Raw genomic sequence first — 20,806 nt, 5'->3', positions numbered from 1 at the left:
CTGCATCTAGCTCTTCTCACCAGAAGCTTCAGGAAATTCCTAAGAATAGGATATTTTCATCTCTTCGTAGGAATTTCCTTGTAGTACGTAACTCCAATACTTCAGAAACGAACGAATACACAAAACGAATGAATTCATGGTGTTTATTACTGGGGTGGTTTACAGAAGTCTTTTTTTCCACTGTTACTTGAGACATAAGAACAGTGTTTATCTCATGTGACCTCCTTTTTGAAGTTTTATTTTAAAAAATCATAAAACTCTGTATCTGGGAAGATATTAGTATCAATTTTTTAAAAAGTGCAGAGGGTTGGAGATAGGGCCGTGGCTTTGTCCTCAGTAACTACGCCCAAACAAGGTGTAGTACTTGGCAGGGTTCTTGCCGCACACGCATCTGGCTCCAGGCTGCAGCTCACAGAGTGGTTTGAAGGGGATGCAAAGGCTTTTGGCTCCCATGGATGGAGCACCAGGTTCAAGATCCTGATCCCTGAAATTAAAACATACAAGAATGCCATTCATTGAAGCTGTGCATGTCTCTTCTTTCTCACAGCCTCACCTCCCGCGTCTTATCTGCTCATTGCACTTACCTGGCCGTGGTCTTCTTGATCCAGTCTTCACAGTCAATTTCCCCACAGAATGGGATCTGAACAATCTAGTAGGAAAGGAACAATATACTGTGTGTATCCCTCCTTCCAGGCTGTAAGCAGAGCACCAGTTATTTGCAGCCACCCAGCCCATGCTCAAATGCAGTCCCTCCTGCAAACTCTGCCTTGCACGTGGACTTGGTTAAAACATGTTCCCAAAGGCTTTTCTAAGAACAAAGTGAAATAGAGACGAAGAAATTATAAAACCTGAGTAATTCATCAGGTGAACGTTCCTGCAGGGTAAGGAAGTTACCTACTTCTCTCACGTTCATTCAGCAAAATGTATTAGCCTGAGCCCCCAACTTGGTAAAATGTCATTCTGATCATCTGCCTTGAGATAATAAAGAGGTGATAATTTCAAGGCAAATCCTGGAGGGAAGGAATGAGTGGGTAAAGGGAAGATGGAAGGGCTGGTAGTAATAAATATTCTGAAAAAATTGAATAGAGAAATTGTGCAACGCAAACTGAAGCAAAGACCAACCTGGGTGTTAAGAGCTGAAATCACACCAAGCGACAGCCCTGAGACTTGGAAATCATTAGCAGTTGTGCAATCAAAGCATGAAAAAAATGTATTTGTTTTAAACAAAGTATTGTTTAAAATTCATTACAAAAAACAAAATGGGGAAAATCTTTACTGTCACTATGTAAGCAATGATAAGATAAGAATATTAAGACAATTACAAAAAATACCTTTGGATACTAAATTTGGTTTCTTAGAAATTTTTACGTTAACTCACAACATAGCTGTATTTTTTAATAACTAATAAATTTTACAGTAAATAGTCTTATTTTCTTTTTCTCATGAGAAAAAATTACCAAGCCTTGAGAAGGTACTTCTAAAATAATTTTTGAAATTTAAAATGATGTAGCATGTAAAAAATTCAACTAAAGTTATTAAATGTATTTGGACTCATAAATGATAATTTTGTAGAACACCATGTTTTAATTCCTTCTAGCTTCAAAGTAAAGTATAGTTAATACGACCTAAAATTTCTATTTACTCATATAAGTCATTAATATGAAAGTACAGTATACATTTTTATGCTATTTATTCAGTCATGGAAAGGTTCTTCATTTTTATTTTTTATAATTTCGATATCCATGTTTTTAAAAGACACAATCTTTTGCAACACACAATATCTTCCATTTTGTAGCAGAAAATGTTAATGACAAAAAATAACAAGACTCTATAATTATGATGATCAATAGATTAGTAATGTATGTCAACAGTAAATATATATTACAAATATAAATAACATTTATTTTTTCATTTAACTAAGACCACCCCCTTGGAAAAGTTACTGAAATCAAGTCCTATACATATGTTTTTCCCCATTTATACCAACAGGGAAAGTAGTAAATCAAACTTTCACCTACTTTCACGTTCCAAAGATCCCTTCCACCTTCTCCCTTCTTAGTAAATACAAATTTTATTTACAGTAACTTCAAAGGTTGCTGGAGGGCCAGTCAACATATTTAAGCTGAGCAATAGAAGATGAGATGCGGACGGAACTGGCTACTGAAATCAAGAAACGAAATGTGCTTTGGCCTCTGTGCTCTTTGGACATAAACTAAAATATGTATTCTGCTTTAGAACGGATGCAGAATCTATGATTCCACTAATATCTGCTGAGACTCATTTCTTTGAGAGCAATGAACTAACTAGTGTTGACTCTATCGATTTATTAACTCTTATGTAATGTCTTCATAGACTGTATTGCCACAGTGACTTCATTTTTCTATAATACAGGAAATTCTAAAGTTCAGTAAATAATGGAGAAAAAATAAAATAATCACAAATTGCAGTGAAAGGAGAAATGAAACGTACACGGCACCAGTGGCTATCCATTCTCTAGCCTTCTCTCAGAAGGACGGAGCTTGAGTCACATGACAAATTACGGAACCCAGAACGGGGAGGATGAAAGGCAATATGCCAAGCGTAAGAGAACGGTGGACACGGAAGAATAATGGATCTGAAGGGCATTTTGAGATGAACTATTTTGCAGTCATTTTATAAGTTAGTAAGCTGAGCCAGCGAGATTAACATGCTCTCAGACCACGCACTGAGACCAAGTAAGAGGTTTTAATCATAACCAATTAAAACTTTGCCTATCAAGCGTGAGAAAAAGCTTTTACATAATCAGTTCACAGTGTTATCCAAAAATGATATACTGTCAAGTTTTAGGAAAACCAGTTGAAAGAGTATATAATGGCCCTGGCTCGTTTGGCTCAGTAGGTAGAGCGTTGGGCCTGCAGACTGAAGGATCCCAGGTTCAATTCCCGTCAAGGGCACATGCCCGGGTTGTGGACTCGATCCCCAGTGGGGGCGTGGAGGAGGCAGCCAATCAATGATTCTCTCTCATCATTGATGTTTCTATCTCTCCCCCTCTCCCTTCCTCTCTGAAGTCAATAAAAATGTATTAAAAAAGAATGCTGAATACTATGTAATCCTTCCTGTGTGTCTGGCCTTGAAAAAGGGATTAATATCATGCTTAAGTTCAGTGAGTCTTAAAACAGCATTTACTGAAATATTTTTATATTCAATTTTTTTCAGAAGTCTCTTACCTTTCCAGAATCCAGCAGCTTCTGGAAGTCCTCCATTGAATTTGCCACCACCATATGAGTCTTAAGGTCTTCAGAAGCCCTACCAAGAAATAATGAGAAAAGAACACATAATTTCTCCTAATAATATGATGTTATTTTTAAACAAGCAGAGTTTAATGAAATAACAATAATCTGGAAGTGAGAACTCAATGTGAACCTCGACTTTGTCACTAGCAATGACATTCAGTAAACCTCAGTGAACTCATCATTGTGTAATTGTGAACATGAAATGGATGAAGAATTGCCAAGCACACAAGTAATTTTTACTTTTGTTATTGTTGTTAAATCTCTGTTGACCAACATTCTATTCCTGCTATATCACTGGCTACCTGAAAGTCTGGGTTGTCTTTTAAAAAAAATTTTCTTTGGGGGGGGGGGGAGGGGTATTTTTTAAACCTCTCTGGTCTTACTTTTCGAAGTTTTTACAAACCTGGAAAAATACTCAAGTAAGTCTAATTACACACACAGGATTCTGAGAATCAAACACGAAGGCATGAAAATTTTTGAAAAGGAAAAGCTCATAAATATCCATTATTCAAGCTATTTTCACCCACTAGGTAATTCTTTCAGAAATGGAAATAAATGTTATTCTTTTCTGCATTTGAAGGCATGCATGACATGAGGGAAGGAAATAAGGCGCCACACATGGACCAATCTTCTAGTGCCTCTGCCTTGAGACCTGTGATTCTAAGACCCCTTCCCATAGGTCAGGGCAGCCCTGAGCTCCCCCCACCCTCTACCCCCATAGGCAGTTCTGAGCCTTGGCCACACATCAATCACTCGGGAGCTTTCACTACTGTAGGTGCCAGACCAGCTCTAGACCAATTACGTTAAAATGGCATGGTAGGGGCCCAGGCACCGCTGGTTTCTAAAGCCTCCCAGGGGCTGTTCATATGTACCCGGCAGGTGAGAATCAATGCCCTATTTCCTCAAATTTATGTCATAAAAGCCTAGATCTAAAATGAACCCAAATTATCCCATGGGCCAGTCAGTCACTGCTGCAAACCTAGCAGGGAGCAGGAAGCACCTAGAAAAACGTTCATAATACAAGTCAAAACACAGAGAGAAAGGCGCATTAAGAACCACGGGAAAGAGGACTTCCAGGTGGGACAGAGAATTCCCGGGACAGATCTCAAAGGTTGAGTGGGGCTGGGAGATGAGAGGCGTGAGCCGCTCACTCTGAGGAACTGACTTTCTGAAGAGACTGGCGTGGATGTCCTCCAGAAGAGCTTGGAGTTTGGTCTCGGCCTCATTCTCAGTCACCGTGAGCTTCTCTCCGGTATCGCGTCGGACGGCCACAAACTGACAGCTCTTCATATCACGCGGCCCGACTTCCAGTCTAATGGGGACTCCCTAGGAGACAAAAGAGGCGGCTAAGGTGACACAGGCACATCTCCAACTGAACACGGGGGGGGGGCCCACAGGTAGGCTTACAGTTGTGAGTTCACAAAACACAGTTTATTCTTGTATTATTTATTAACCCTTCGTACGCCATAAGTGTCTGTAGACACAAGCAGCGAACCTTCCCCACACGCCATGGATGTCTATAGCCTCTATAGCTGCAAACCTCGCGTATCAACTCTAGTCACCCAATTTTAAAATCAGACTTGTTAGTGACATCTCTGGGTTTGTAAGGAAAATTATGGTAACTTAAATTCGAGCATATGGAAGAAATTCCAGTGTCGTCCCGTTTTGGACGCATGGCAGTTACCTGGTTAATTAGAGTACTGTTTATTTGTATTATAACTGTAAACCTACTTTTGCCCACCCTATATAGACTAATTTCATGGCTTTGACATAAATAATAAAGAAAGAAAATAAAGGCATGCACAAACACTAAGAAAAAGCAGGCAATATTCCTGAGCCATTACAAAAACCCATTCCAGCCGAAACCGGTTTGGCTCGGTGGATAGAGCATCGGCCTGTGGACTGAAAGGTCCCAGGTTAGACTCTGGTCAAGGGCATGTACCTGGGTTGCGGGCACATCCCCAGTGGGAGATGTGCAGGAGGCAGCTGATCAATGTTTCTCTCTCATCGATGTTTCTAACTCTCTATCTCTCTCCCTTCCTCTCTGTAAAAAATCAATAAAATATATTTAAAAAACAAAACAAAACAAAAAAACAAAAAAAAAAACTCCATTCCAACAAGGCATAAACCTAAGAAAAAACTGTACTGCCTGAGGTTTATTAAAACAAAATAAAAGCTTCCTCAAAAACGAGTTCAAATTTAGCAACTGAGCTGAACACGTAGTTTCAGTGAAGAACTCATAAGGACTAAACAGAGAAAAGTCATGAGAAAGACTTACATTTTATAAAAATGCACGTAAAGAAGATCTAAATCCAACGGGAGAGTTTACCTTGAGCTCCCAGTGGTTGAATTTCCAGCCTGGCGAATAGTTATCTCGCAAATCAGCTCGAGCTCGAATATTCACACTGAGCAGCCGCCTTCGATAATCATTGCATTTTGCAATCAGAGCATCTCTGTCTTCCTCAGAAAGTGCGTTTGTGATGCCACAAGGAATGACCACCACCTGGAACCCAGCACAACAGCGTATGTTCACACAAAGCAGCAGCATATAGACGTGACTCTAAATCTCAACACAAATAAACACCGGGGGGCGGGAAGCTTACAGTTGTGAGTTCACGAAACAGTTTATTCTTAATTATCATTTATTAATTATAGCATTATCTGTATTACAATATAAACCTACTTTTGCCCACCTTATGTAGACTAATTTCATGGCTTTATTGACAATCCTATATAATAAAAGCCTAATATGCTAAGTGTCCGGAAGTCCACTCAACCAATCAAAGCGTAATATGCTAATGATATGCTAAGGCCACTCAACTCCTCGCTATGACGTGCACTGACCACCAGGGGGTAGACGCTCTGACTGGTAGATTAACTTGCTGTTGGGGGTCCAGCCAATTGGAACTGAGCAAGGTGGGCTGACACACCCTGCAACCCTCCTGCAGTCACTCCCTGGCTGGCCAACTTCCTGCATTCTTCCCCAGCCCTAATCGTGCACCGGTGGGGTCCCTTGGCCTAGCCTGTGCCCTCTCACAATCCAGAACCCCTCAGGGGATGTTGGAGAGCCAGTTTCAGCCTGACAACAGAACAACTGGCGCTATGACACACACTGACCACCAGGGGGCAGATGCTCAATGCAGGAGCTGCCCCCTGGTGGTCAGTATGCTCCCACAGGGGAATGCAGCTTAGCCAGAAGCCAGGCTCACAGCTAGCAAGCGCAGTGGCAGTGGGGGGAGCCTCTCCTGCCTCTGCGGCAGTTGGACATCCCCCAAGGGCTCCCGGACTGCCAGAGAGTGCAAGCCAGGCTGAGGGAGCCCCCCCACCCAAGTGCACGAATTTTATGCACCAGGTCTCTAGTGCAGCGGTTCTCAACCTGTGGGTCGCGACCCCTTTGGGGGTTGAACAACCCTTTCACAGGGGTCGCCTAAGACCATTGGAAAACATATATAATTACATATTGTTTTTGTGATTAATCACTAAGCTTTAATTATGTTCAATTTGTAACAATGAAAATACATCCTGCATATCAGATATTTACATTACGATTCATAACAGTAGCAAAATTACAGTTATGAAGTAGCAAGGAAAAATAATTTTATGGTTGGGGGTCACCATAACATGAGGAACTATATTAAAGGGTTGCGATATTAGGAAGGTTGAGAACCACTGGTCTAATGAGTAATTAAAAAAACAAAACAAAGGCATACACAAACAATAAATTGCTGGTGCGATTTCTAATTTACGTAGAATGTCTACCAATTAGCTGCACATGGCTTGTCCGTGCTAAACAAATCATTTCAAAAAAATAATTTCTAAAAGAAGTTTTATATAAAGAAGCTAAAAATTAAGAGTAAAAAACAAGAACACAAATGATATACATAGTTATACAACTGAAGTCTAGACTGAATTCTATGTTGTTTCTCTGTTGGCAAAATCTCCCCAGATGATATTGAGAAAACTGCCCTTTCGAGTTTCTGTCAGTAAACATAACCTGTATTTTAAGCGCTAACAGAAATACCTTCTTACCTGAACACAGGCTACGCGGGGAGGTAACACTAAGCCCATGTTGTCCCCGTGAACCATGGTCATGACACCAATGGTCCGCGTGGTCAGGCCCCAGGAGTTCTGAAAGGCAAACTGCTTCTCTCCTGGAGTCTTTGGGTCTTCAAAAATGATTTCAAACATTTTGGAAAAATTTTGCCCTAGATGATGTGATGTCGCTCCCTGAAATAAAGAGAAATAGGAGCTTTAATTGTAATAACCTATTATGCCTGCGAAAATGACTATAAAATCACATGCCTTAATATGACCTGTTTTGTCTTCCTTGATTTATTTATATATAACACATTTTAAAATGTAGCTGATATTCCAAAGACAGTAGGTTTAATCAAAAAGTGCTGTAGAAGTGTGCTGCTGTGGGCAGCCCCTTTCGGAGGAAGAACGTTAGTTACGAAGGTTAAATGGGACTCCACACCTTGGCAATTCAAAACACAGGCCTTGACTTAATGACTGACCTTGGAGACTTAGAAAAGTGGGGCAGACATGCCTGGAATTAGCATGTGGGCTGGAAGCACATGAAGCACTGATTTTTCTAAAAGAGCCTATTGCTCTGAGGACAGAGAAATGCGCTGGCTCTGCCCACAGGCTGTGCTGACTCAAGTCCCCCACGAACCCAGGGCAGCAGCCAGTACCTGGATGGCTCTCCCACTGGCAGATATAAACGCCTCCACGGTGGTGGTATAGTCTCCTCCTGCAAACTTCTCCTTTTCAGTTTTTCTTCCTTTTACAACAGGAATTGCCAGGAGTTCTTCATATACCTGAGCATATAAGTCAAGTATCTGCAAGACCTGTAACAACATTTTAAATGCAGAAGTGTTCAAGTTTCTGGTATACTTATTTATTACAGACCTATAACCCTGTACTATCTAAAACTAACTGTGGTGGGAAAGCACCTCAAACAATAAAAACCTTTTTTTGTGGAAAGGTTAAAGCAGCCAGTGTGAATTTACTAAGGAAGACATTCCAACAAAGCAGTGTGAAAATAAGTTAAGAGCTTTTAAAAACCTACATAAATTGAGAGTGCAAGAGAAGATTAATGCTTTTGAAAGATACACAGCAACCAGGGTGAAAGTCTCCTGAAGAATAATTCATTTCACCCACAGGATTATAATTTCTGCTACATCCTGAAGTCTAAAAAGACTTCCACCTGAAAAGCTATAATAGCATTTTCTAAAAAAAATTCAACAAGAAGTTTCTTAAAGTCCATGCACACTTGCATTCACTAGTTTTTTCTCTTAACTTTGCAATGTTAAATTACAGTAACAAAATAATTTATACCAAGAAATTCTTTTAATGCTATTTTGATCAGATCAATTTCAGCTTAGAGTGATATATTGAACGGTCACCTATAATTGACGTACTGCATTCCTCACAGCTGGAAAAAGCAGCACAGGGTGGACAAAGCAAAGGACACGCACAGAACTGAGCAAGGACGAGCACTCTTCATACCTCTGCTGCTGCTTCCTCAAATGTGGCGAAGGCGCTGTGCCCTTCCTGCCAAAGGAACTCGCGAGTCCGCAGGAATGGCTGCGGATGCTTGAACTCCCAGCGCTGGAAGAGGCAGGAAGACAATGTGGTCGTTAGAGAGAGCTTTGCCGTTTTCATTAGCAATTTCATGTGTGAGCAATCAGAAGTCATAATGTGATCCAAAGGACTGCCAAAAAGCTTCCATGCTCCCAATCCTTTGAATATACACGTAAGGAGAGACCAATGAGCAGGCAGGACAATGGGAGCACAGAGAAGGGTGTGCACCTACCACCACATTGCACCACTGGTTGAGCCTGATGGGCAGGTCTCGGTGTGACTGCACCCACTTCGCATACGCAGGATACATGACTGAAAGACACAGGGAAACAGACAGGCTTAGTCACCGGAGGTTTTCTTTCTCCCCGAGGGCTGCTAAGAGCTAAACTGCAACATAATTAACAGGAAGGAGAAGGTCGTGTTTGTGTAAATATGTTTCCAACGTCTGTAATGGTCAGTGAATTATGTATTTCATAAAGCAGGTTAATCAGGAAAGTTATCTAAACCTGATCATATTTTGTGTTCTTAGAATGAGATTTACATTTAACATTTAATTTGCTTTTCTGCTGTTTTGTTTTTAAAAACAGTAAGTGAAGACTTATAGTATATACCACGTTCTATGTTAAGGTCTTTGCATTCATTATCCTGTTCAATTTTCACATTCAACCCAGAAAGTTGCTATCACAACCTCAATACTAAAGATGTGGAAACTGAGGTTAAAGACGTTCAAGTGCTTGCTAAATCAGCAGTTACAGGGAGAACCAGAATTTAGGGTAAATCTGTATGTTTGATGCATCTACCTGGACTATGGAAAGCTCTTGCCTTAACTACTAATTTGAGTGAGGCGCCTGTGTTATCATGGCCTAGTCAGGACTATCTATAGTTAGTAACACACACACAAAAAAAAACCCTTGCCAATCTAGTATGTGAAAATCAGCTGGTGTCATAATTTCAATAATGCATCATTACAATATCACACAAGAGCTTCACCAAAGTATCAAAGAGCAAATAATCCTGAACCACAGATGGATACTCACGTTGGAAGACAATAACAAGCCCAAAGGCTCAAACTCTTACTACTAAGTGTACTTCTAGGAAAGTCACTTAACCTTTCAGCTTGTTTACCTGCCAAATGGAGATAACAGTAGCTGCCTCATCCTTCCTCACTACATATTGTAAGAGTAATACAAGAGCCCTAACCGGTTTGGCTCAGTGGATAGAGCGTCGGCCTGCAGACTCAAGGGTCCCAGGTTCGATTCCGGCCAAGGGCATGTACCTTGGTTGCGGGCACATCCCCAGGGGGTGTGCAGGAGGCAGCTGATGGATGTTTCTCTCTCATTGATGTTTCTAACTCTCTATCCCACTCTCTTTCTCTCTGTAAAAAATCAATAAAATATATATATTTTTAAAAAGAGTAATACAAGGTATAAATACAACCATTAGCAACCTATAGAAAGCCTACATGAATGTAAATGTAGTATCAGTAACAAAATTTATAAATATGACATAGAACATTCGTGTTGGCAATTTTATAACTAATTTCAAGAATAAAAATTATACCAAGAATACAATTCCTTGGAAAGTTCTGAAAAATTATAGCATAAACACAAAAGAATATAACTGTGGTGTGTTTTTTGTTTTAAAATGTATTTTTATTGATTTCAGAGAGAAACATGATGAGAGAGAATCATTGATTGGCTGCCTTCTGCACGTCCCTTACTGGGGAATCAAGCCCGTAACCCAGGCATGCGCTCTTGACCGGAATCAAACCTGGGACCCTTCAATCCGCAGGCCAAAGCTCTATCCACTGAGCCAAACCAGCTAGGGCCTGTGGTGTATTTAAAAAACAACAACAAACCTTTATCCTATTGCTAAAGAGCTCTGTAATGAATACTGTACAGAATAAAATTCTATACGTCAGTTTGCATTCATTCATCTTGTCATATACATTCATTAAACTTTACGTACTGTCAACAAGGATTATAAATATCACAGAACGAAGCACAGACCCACTCTACACACTGTCTCTAACATTTCAGTGCGCTTCCTCCTGCACCAAGGCCTCTCCTCACCTGTTTCACTGGTAGGACGAACGGCAATGGGTTCTGCCAACTCTGTTTTGCCAGATCGTGTAACCCAAGCAACCTGGTAAGAGAAATCATTGTTCATTCATTTTACAACAGCACTTGGAAAAGTAGCACAAATGCTGGCATTTCAGTAATTCAGCTTTTGCTCTCTCAGTTACAGTAAGGTGAATGCTGCCATTCACTATGGGAAAAGGTAGATACTGACTGTCCTTTCAAACATTGAGAGAAAAGCAGAAGCCAGTTAATTACTTAATGTAACAAACACAATCAGACATAACTTGCCCTAAAGGCAGAAACATGTCTTAAAAAGTGGCTTTCAATTTAAAAAACTTCTCTAAATCGATTATTATAACTTGCCTTTTAAATTACTATTCAAGTGTGAACTGAAAATACACTTTTGAGTTTATGTGGAAAAAACGGCAAAAATCAATCCAGCTCACGCACCTCCGGGGCAAAGTCGGCCACGTGCGTCTTCTCCTTCTCCAGGGCGCTCTGGGACACGAACATGGGGAAGTAGCAGTTCTCCACGCCCAGCTTCTTGATCTCAGTGTCGAAGAAGTCCTTGATGGACTCCCAGATGGAAAAGGCCCAGGGACGGAGGATGTAGCAGCCACTCACATCGTAGTATTCAATCATTTCTGACTTGGTGATGACCTTCGTAAAAGAAAAATGCAGGTTTTAAGGCCGAAACAGAACCAAAATTACAGTACAGGTGCTGATGCATGATAACCACACCTCCACCTGGAGGCGGCCAGCGCTGGTACATCCTCTTCATGTGCATGTAAACAGACTTTCCATCCTCAGAAACACGGGGCCCTACACTCGTCAGAAGACTTGAATTCTAATCTTGCTCCTGCTGCTATCTTTGTGGCTTTGGACTATACTGTCACCTCACCATACAAAAATAAAAATAAAAATGACTATCTCATAGGGCTACTTCATGATTCCACACTTATGTGAAGATGCTTTGAAAACTGACATGTTAGATGACTGTATTATGTATTATTAAAGGCATATACTTCATTATTTTGTGTCTGGACTTCAGAACCAAAATATAAAGTTGCCTTTGAGAAATTTAATACATAAAAATCAAATGAATGCATACTCACCTGAGAATACCAATCTGCAAGATTTTCTTCTTTTTTTGCCTCAAGACCCAACCTGCAGATGTGAACAGTAAAATATAAATTTCTTCATTCAGCAATTGCTTCTAGGTTGAACAGAAAGAAACCTCTAATGGTCAAAATACTCATTTTTCTTTAGTATAAGTAATTTCTGTATTGATATCTCTTCTATATTCATTCTATTCTAGATAATAATCCTTTTCTTGAAACACGAACAATTACTCAGGAACTGTCTTATGATGCACACAGAAAAATCTACCTATGAGTTGTTTTATAAAAAAGTACATCGTTTTAGAGTTTGTAAACAAGGCTTTCTTGGTTTAAAATCTTAGTGTATTTATACTTGAATTCTCCATTTGAAACATTTCAAAAAATGCCCATCTTAAACCTGCCCCTTCACAAGTAGTCAGAAGGTAAAAGATGGAAATTCTAGTCTTTCTTCCACTATTCTGTGCATCTGATCACCCCGTCAATAGGCAAGAAAAGCAACTGTGGTATCCTCTTGTCTAAGAGACTGTGTTTGATGTGAGCATGAGGCAGAACTTGAACTTCAGCTAAACAAATCTAAAACACAGTCTCTCAGGACAGAAGCTGTTAGTAACAGTGCTTCCTCTTACTAAGCCGCTCACGGAACCAAGCACAAGGTTCACTCTAAGTTCCGGATGGGGCTTAGAGACGAGTATCACATTATGTGCACAGACTGGAAAGTACTAGACCACCACCTATCCCACCACTGTTTTGTTTTTGAACAAGTTTAATTTTATATACAACTAAACCCACTTTAAATCCTATTGAGTCCCCACAAAAGAATTTCATTCAAAAAATCTGTTTAGAGTGCAAACCGACATGTCTAGTTAGGTACCACATGTGTTAAAAGGGAGAGGACGGGCCCTGACCAGTTTGGCTCAGTGGATAGACCGTCGGCCTGCGGACTGAAGGGTCCCGGGTTCGATTCCGGTCAAGGGCATGTACCTTGGTTGCAGGCACATCCCCAGTGGGGAGTGTGCAGGAGGCAGCTGATAGATGTTTCTCTCTCATTGATGTTTCTAACTCTCTGTCCCTTTCCCCTCCTCTCTGTAAAAAATCAATAAAATATATTTTTTTTAAAAAAAGGGAGAGGACGGAAGATGTATATGTTTGCTTTTAGTTACCTACTCAGTGGGCACAGAAAAAACTACTAACAGTGTTTACCAACTCATTATGGTGGTCGGAGGAACTGGGAAGATGGAAAACAAGCATAGGATGGAGACTTCACTGAACTTTTTCTATTCTGAGACTGTTGAACCAGCAAGCGAATGTGTTGCCCATTTAAGTAAATAAACAGAAAATTAACAAAAGCTACCTGCTGACACTATACCTTTAGCATTCTCTGACTTAGTGTGGCAGTCAAACTAACCACAAAAAACTCCTTTTAATGTAAGAGTCGAATGCATTCCAAACACTGCTTCCCAGCGAAGGGAGTTCCCGGGGTGCTTACCTGGTCTGCTTCCGGGGGCCCTGCCCTTCACCTGCTCCGCTGGGTGGCAGCCCACCACCGCCCTGGCCTCTAGAGGGCTCTTTCTTTGAGCCATCATTTTGCTTTTGAGGCTTATTCTGCTTTTCGGATTTATTTTCCTTTTCTTTCTTCTTCTTGTCTTTGTCCTCGGCCCCAGTGGCAGAGACGGGCTTATACTCGACGCCGGTCAGAGACTTGTACTGCGCCTTCCGCTGCAGGAGCTCCTGCACAGCCGCGTCCACCTGGTCCTTCGATTCAGCAAGAGAACAGGATGGTGTTTAATTCAAAGCCCTGCCCGAAGCTTTAGAAGCAGATCTGAGAACACCACTGAAGGCAGAGGGGTGTGTGGTAGGGGGAGAACTCTGTATGTACTAACTTCTGAAATAAATAAGTGAATATGAGGAACAGTGATAGGACTGTGCAAGAGAGTGACTTAGAAATTGTGCTCTAACTGCACTGTCCAAAGAGTAGTCATTAGCCCCATGTGGCTATTGACCTCTAAATTGATCTTAAGTAAATCAATTAGCAACCCGGCTCCTCAGTCACAATGGCCACATTGGCTGTACGGGACAGAGCTGTCACGGAGCACGCCTCTGAGAAGGCACTAGTGCAGAACACATGTCCAACCGCAGTTTAAGAGCCACTCAATCACACAAGTAGAACAGTGACCACTACCAAGATGACAGCAGTCCAGTCTACATTACTGGTCAAATTCCAAAACCTGTAACGTTGTCTGTCTTCCACTCAAAGGAATCTGTACCAAAAAGTCCTATTTGTATAAAGGTAATACAATGAGCATAAACCACACCATGGTTCAAAATAAAACTTATCGTTCTAGACCAAGCATGACAAACTCAAAGGCTAACACGGGCCAAATAAACGAGGCATGCGGCCCATGGGCCACGAGTTTGACATACTTGTTCTAGACTGAAGAGCTTTAGGAGAATGAGTCCAACAGAGAGCACAGACTGCTCAGGGCCTCCGTGAGCCAGGCACTGCTGGGGTCTAGGTCCCTATTCTCCAAGCTTACAGAGCAGAGAAACAGATAATTTAATAATTGAAATAAAGGGCAGTTAAGTATTATGTCAGAAAAAGACGGTGTCCTAGGAGACTGCAGTCAGATCTAGTTGGGGGAGAAAGGACCACGGAAGGCTTCTCTAGCAGACAAGACAAAAGAGCTGGAAATTGAAACATGAGAAGTCTGCCAGATTCCATGGGGCAGGAAGTGTTCCAGGCAAAGAAAATAGCGGGTAACGTGAAAAACAAAAATACACACAGAACAGCACACCAACCTTAGAGGCTTTCTCAGCTTTAAGCTTCCGAACGACTTCTCCTTGAGAAGCTACTTGATCGAAAAGCACTTTGGCTTCCGCTGTTTCTGGACCACAAGGCTCAGAGCTCCTGGCTGGACTTGAGCCTGAGCCGTGAGGTAACGGGGGCTGGCCGGGCATGTACTCCTGCCCCGTCTTTTCTTTATACTGAGCTTTCAGCGAAAGCAAGCGCTCGACAGCTTCATTGACTTTAGCCTGTGGTCAAGGAGAAAGAGATAAATATTTAGTACTGTAACTTTTCTTCTTCCTTATGTAAACAGACAAATAAACGACAAAACAGCCAGGCAAACTGCCAGCGACCAAGCCCTGTGTAAGGAGAGGAGTCAGAATTTATAAAATCGGAGCACAGACCACCCCAATGGCTTGGCCAATATAAACCTTATTTTCTTCATTTCTAAACAGAAGGTAAATACAACAGTGAGACACACAATCTGGGCCCAACTAAAGAACAGTTACATCCCTCCCTCTGATACTTCAACATAATCATCATGGAAAAGAACGAAACAGCCCAAATGAGACCCTGTGACTCCAGCAGGAAGGCCAGCCACGCAGGCAAAGGACTCAAGCCAGAAGCCTTACCTGGTGGCAGTACTAGCCACAAACCAACATGCCACCGGGAAGCCACGGTAGAGGAAAAAGCACCTGCAGCTCTCCCTACCCAAGTCTTACTGCCAATTCGACCAGAGCTGAGAGCCACCCACCGGAAGCCGGAAACCCACGTGGGGGCCAAGGAGGTAGGGAGCATGGGTATGCCTTCCGAGAACAGGCATCCGGGAGAGCAATCATTTCCTTGGGCAGCTACTTTATGAGACAGTGTTCTGCTGCCTACAGACCTGGAGCCCGTCACAGCAGCACCAACGGAGCGAGCACAGGGAAAGGCAATCGCATACCAGTAAGGAGGAGGCTGGCTGACTGATACTCCTGACCCATCTCTCACTTACATTACTTTAGAATTCAGGGTATTTTCACAGCAAAACCAACCTGATCCTAAGAAAAAAGAGGTAGTTCATCAGACTTACAAGAATCAAGAAAAACAGAAACTTCCATCAGTTAAGAGAAAGGAAATGGGGGAAAGTGAAGGGGCTGTCCTGCAACCATTTCCACAGAAAGAGGCCTATTTGAAAGAAGCTCCACTTTGCCACTGGAAGTATTCACTCGAGTTTAAAGTCAGATGGCGCACATTTCACACAGAGAAACAACAAAAATTACCACACCTTTGTTTGGCAAGACTACAACTTGAAATATTATAAAGGAGAAAATTAAGATGGACAAACGACTTCATTTCGACTAAGACATTCCAGTAAAAGTAGAAGGAAATTCTAAAACTAGAGTATGTCTCCGAACAGAGAGAGGTACAGCGAACTGCTGGGCTCGACATCATGAACTGTGTCCTCCTTTCCTGCCACTTTACATCATAAGCATGTCTCAGCTATTTAGACATCGCAGTCACACGGCCCAGGATGCGTCTCCCCCAGCCCTCCCCCTGCCACCAGGTGATGGCGAGCTGCTGCTTGTTAATGTTTCCAGGGCTTGGCACACGGCAGGTGTCAGCAAATGTTGACCGTTATGTCGAAATGTTCAAGCAGACAGTCTACAAACATCACGTCCCACAGGAAGCCGAGTCCACACGAGCAGCTGGAGGTCACAGGCCTCCTCACAAGGCTGCCTGGCTCCCCCCAGCACACTCACCTTAGGGGCTTTTTCCGCTTTCAGCTTTCGCACCACCTCCCCCTGCGCAGCCACCTCATCGTACAGAGATCTGCCTCCCGGGGGGCCTGCTGAGGATGGAGAGGATACAGCCTGTGCCGCCGCCGCCGGAGGACTTCCAGGCTTGTATTCCTGGCCCGTCTTCTCCTTATACTCGGCCTTCAAAGCCAGAAGCTGTTTTACAGCTGCATCGACATCTTCCTTTGCTGCTTTCTTGGCTTTCAATTCCCGAACCACATCCCCCTGGGCAGCCACCTTATTGTAAAGGACCATGGGCCCCTCAGAGGCAGCACTAGTATTAGTCAAAGGGGCCGCCGGTCTTTCCTTAACAGGAGTCGTTGTCTACGGAGGCAGGAAACCAAAAGCACAACAATTAATTCATGTTCAATGTCTCCCCCCAAATTAAATCAAATTGTTTTGTTTCAAGTTAAAATCTTAAAATCAGAGACCAGTTTTTATTGTGTAAATGAAAAGCTCAAGTCACGACATTCCCATTGTGAATAGTTTCGAACTCGTATCTCCTAGTAAACTTGCACGCTCCTGCCGTCCCTAGCTCAGATATTTTACCACTTACCTAGTCACCAAAACAAAACTAGAGGTTACTGTCCTAACAATTCTACTCCCTGGATACATATCCTACACTCTGTCCTCCATACTCTCATCCTCTAACCACTTATAACACCTTCTAATCCGACATCCCACCCACCCTCCAAACTGTCTTCCTCGCTGATGCTAAATCTTGAATGACTCCCAACTGCCACATCCAAACTATGCATCAGGTGCTCCAGGTGCCACAGAAAATTCACCAGATGCCACAGATACTGTAAGTGTCTGAGGGAAACAGAGCAAGATGCCCACATCTGTGTGCACCACAAGCTCAAGGTGTTTCAGCTGTAACATTAGAACGTGCTACATTCTTTCAAGGACATCATATCTTGGCAAAAGTGAAATAAAGTCCTGCTGGTGTGGCTCAGTGGTTGAGTGTCAACCCATAAGGTCACTGGTTCGATTCCCAGTCAGGGCACATGCCCGGGTTGCAGGCTCGATCCCCAGTAGGGGGTTGGCATGAGGCAGCCCATCGATGTTTCTATCTCTCCATCCTCTTACCTTCCTCTCTCCCTAAAATCAATAAAAACATATCTAAAAAAATAAGCAAAAGGTGAAATAACAAAGGTGAAATAAAAATATTAAACATTTAAGAACAAAGTATTTTTTAAATAAGATGTTTTTCTTTTCTTTCAACTTACATGTATTATTTTTTCAAGTAGCTACTAAGTTATTGGGATATAATATGTATGTAGTTGTTTGCACGTAAGTACTTACTAGAGACAGTATTTACCTCATTTTTCAGTGTTTCTACTTTGGTCTTTTCTTTGGACCCAGAAGTCGGCATTTCCTTGGTGTGCCCATCAGGAATGTATATTAAGACACAGGGTGCTTCTCTGCAGCTGTGTGGGCTGAAGAGAACAGGAAGGGCCAGAAAAGTACATTTGAACCAAATTATCTGAACAGCAATTAAAACTGAATTCCTAGATTGAGTCGATGGCACTGTGCTAATGCTCTTAAATACAAATAAATAGTCCATTCTCTTAGTCAAATCAGAGGTTCTTCTATGTAGTTTAAAAATTACTACATTAGCCGAAACCGGTTTGGCTCAGTGGATAAAGCGTTGGCCTGCGGACTGAAGGGTCCCGGGTTCGATTCCAGTCAAGGGCATGTACCTGGGTTGTGGGCACATCCCCAACAGGAGGTGTGCAGGAGGCAGCTGATCGATGTTTCTCTCTCATCAATGTTTCTAACTCTCTCTCCCTTCCTCTCTATAAAAAAATCAATAAAATATATTTTTAAAAAATTACTACATTAATAAAAATCGACTGTGCTAATTATAAACTTCCAATTTATAAACTTCCACAAATGCGAGCATGCTAAGCCCAGGATAAAAGTACATGTACTCCACGTGGCACCAGAAAGGGCATCAGTGGATGCCAACGGTCTCACTCTTGACATAAAAGGTAATTCATCTACCTATCTGCTTAGAAGCAGAATTCCTGCAAAATATTTATTTTGAGAATTTCTCAATTCTAAAGGGTAATTAGCAAACTCCACTGCCCTGAGACTATTTGCAAGCAAAGAATTTCTTCAAATTTTGTAGTAAATGCCAAAGTGAAAAGGAAGAGAAAGAATGTAGTAACAATAGGGTCAATGCATCTCTTCAATATTTATTAGGAATAGCTTTATTGAGATATAGTCTACATAACAAAAAAGTCATCCTTAGCTCTGGGAGGGTAGCTCAGTTGGTTGGGACATTGTCCCATATACCAAAAGGTGGTGGGTTCAATTCCTGGCCAGGGCACATACCCAGGTTGTGAGTTCAATCTCCAGTTGGGGCACGTGCTGGAGGCAACCGATCAATGTTTCTCTCTCACATCTATGTTTCTCTCTCTCCCTTCCTCTTTCTAAAAACAATAAAACAAAATAAAAATTCATCCTTTGAAAATCCACAACTCAAGGATGATATGAAGTGTGCAACCATCACCACTAATTTTAGAACATGTCTATCACCCCAAAGAGAAACTGAACCCTTTGTCCATCACTCCCAGTCCCCCATTCGACCCTGACAACCACTAATCTGCATAGTTTCTATGGACTTGTCTATTCTGGACACTTTATATAAATACGTGGTCTGTTTTGACTAGATTATTTTACTTAGCATATGCTTACAAGGGTCATGAACGTTTTAGCATAAATCAGTACGAATTTCATTCTTTTTCATGGCTACATAATATTCTCTTGCATAAACAAACCACCTTTTGTCTATCCATTCATGGCTGTTATGAATAATGCTGCTATGAGCCTTTGGGTACAAGTTTCGGTGTGAACACATTATTTTTCTTAAGTATAGACTTGGGAGTAGAATTGCTGGGTAAAATAGTAAGTCTATGTTTTAAACTTTTGGAAGAACTGCCACACTGTTTTCCAAAGTGACTGCATCATTTCACACTTCCACCAGTAACGTATGAAGGTTCCAATTTCTTCACATCCTCAACACTTGCTATTGCCTGTCTTTGTGGTTATGGCCATCCTAGTGGGTCTGGGGCACATCTCACAGTGACCTTGATCTGCACCTGCCCTATAGCTAATGATGCTCAGCAGTTTGTGTGTGCATACGGGCCATTTGTATATCTGCTCTGGAGAAATTTTTTCTTTATACTTGGACTACATGAAGATGAATTACAAGATGGTTTAGTTTCAGAAATGAATTTGTGAATATTATACTGTTTCAAATATATCACTAATTAAAGTCTAAAATATTAAATACAGAAGAACAAATCAAACTGAATAGAGAATTACCAGGTACAACATTTTTGTGAAGTTCAATTTTTAAAGTATGATTCACTCTAAGAACGTTAAGCATTTTCCTTTAGTTGTTCAGCTACATTTATTTACCTGACAGGTTCATAAGGCTGATCACATATAAAGAACCCTCTTCTTTGGAGCTGTATAATGTCCCCTTTTTTCAAATCCTTAAGGCAGGGGTCCCCAAGCATCAGTTCTTCATGCTGCAAAGGTGATAAGATGAAAAGACACTTTCTCAAAAATCAGAGCACTAAATGTAACCCTTTACTTGTATGCATCCATATAACCATAACTAATGGACATAAGACACTGGGGGGTAAGGGAGGGCAGGGGCTTGTAAAGGGTGGGGGGGGGGGGGAAAAGGACACATATGTAATACCCTTTGTAATGCTTTAAGCAAAAAAAAAAAAAAAAAAAAAATGTAACCCTTTTTCCAATAGCTGCAATATTCCTATTTTACACAGATATGTTAAAAACTTTACTACGTAAGCATACACAATAGAACAGAGAAGTGTTAAAATAAATAACAATTATATTTATTGTGATTTTCGAAGTTAACATTTATAAACTGACTGGCTTCAGAAAACCTTTAAACTAACTTGCTTGGAGTCCCTGCAGGTATAAAATAGTTTCCCACCATAAATATGAACTATGCACACCAGACTGAAAAGCACTTATGGATAAGGGCTCTAGAGCCGGGATGCCTAGGTTTGAATGCCAGCTCAACCATTTAGTGTCTGCCTCAGGCAAGTCACTTAACCTCACTGTGCCTTACTATCATCTGTAAAACGAAAACATTACTCTTTCACATCTTCTTATTTTAATAAAATTCTACAAATCTCTTCCA

General features: G+C 41.4%; 1 protein-coding gene across 3 annotated transcripts in view; it reads right to left on the bottom strand.

The window, feature by feature from the left end:
- Positions 1 to 129: 129 nt before the first annotated feature.
- The window catches only part of EPRS1 (glutamyl-prolyl-tRNA synthetase 1), a 45,519-nt gene continuing 24,842 nt past the window's right edge, over positions 130 to 20,806 (bottom strand). For all 3 annotated transcript variants that reach the window (XM_070401412.1, XM_070401413.1, XM_070401414.1), the window contains 17 exons: positions 20,050 to 20,162; positions 17,942 to 18,059; positions 16,585 to 16,944; positions 14,857 to 15,090; positions 13,547 to 13,812; positions 12,055 to 12,106; positions 11,390 to 11,599; positions 10,931 to 11,003; positions 9,091 to 9,170; positions 8,784 to 8,885; positions 7,967 to 8,122; positions 7,302 to 7,499; positions 5,602 to 5,775; positions 4,438 to 4,598; positions 3,207 to 3,285; positions 585 to 649; positions 130 to 484 (listed from right to left, as the gene is read on the bottom strand). In XM_070401412.1, coding sequence (XP_070257513.1) covers positions 334 to 484; positions 585 to 649; positions 3,207 to 3,285; positions 4,438 to 4,598; positions 5,602 to 5,775; positions 7,302 to 7,499; positions 7,967 to 8,122; positions 8,784 to 8,885; positions 9,091 to 9,170; positions 10,931 to 11,003; positions 11,390 to 11,599; positions 12,055 to 12,106; positions 13,547 to 13,812; positions 14,857 to 15,090; positions 16,585 to 16,944; positions 17,942 to 18,059; positions 20,050 to 20,162 — 2,592 coding nt within the window. In that variant the 3' untranslated portion in view covers positions 130 to 333. The remainder of the gene's footprint in view (positions 485 to 584; positions 650 to 3,206; positions 3,286 to 4,437; positions 4,599 to 5,601; positions 5,776 to 7,301; positions 7,500 to 7,966; positions 8,123 to 8,783; positions 8,886 to 9,090; positions 9,171 to 10,930; positions 11,004 to 11,389; positions 11,600 to 12,054; positions 12,107 to 13,546; positions 13,813 to 14,856; positions 15,091 to 16,584; positions 16,945 to 17,941; positions 18,060 to 20,049; positions 20,163 to 20,806) is intronic.

Source organism: Myotis yumanensis, unplaced genomic scaffold (genome assembly GCF_028538775.1).
Source record: "Myotis yumanensis isolate MYYU_CA2020_CCGP unplaced genomic scaffold, mMyoYum1.0.hap1 SCAF_22, whole genome shotgun sequence".
NCBI classification, from domain to species: Eukaryota; Metazoa; Chordata; class Mammalia; order Chiroptera; family Vespertilionidae; genus Myotis; species Myotis yumanensis.
The sequence above is the reverse complement of the archived record's forward strand: the minus strand, read 5'-3'. Positions and strand labels throughout refer to the sequence as shown.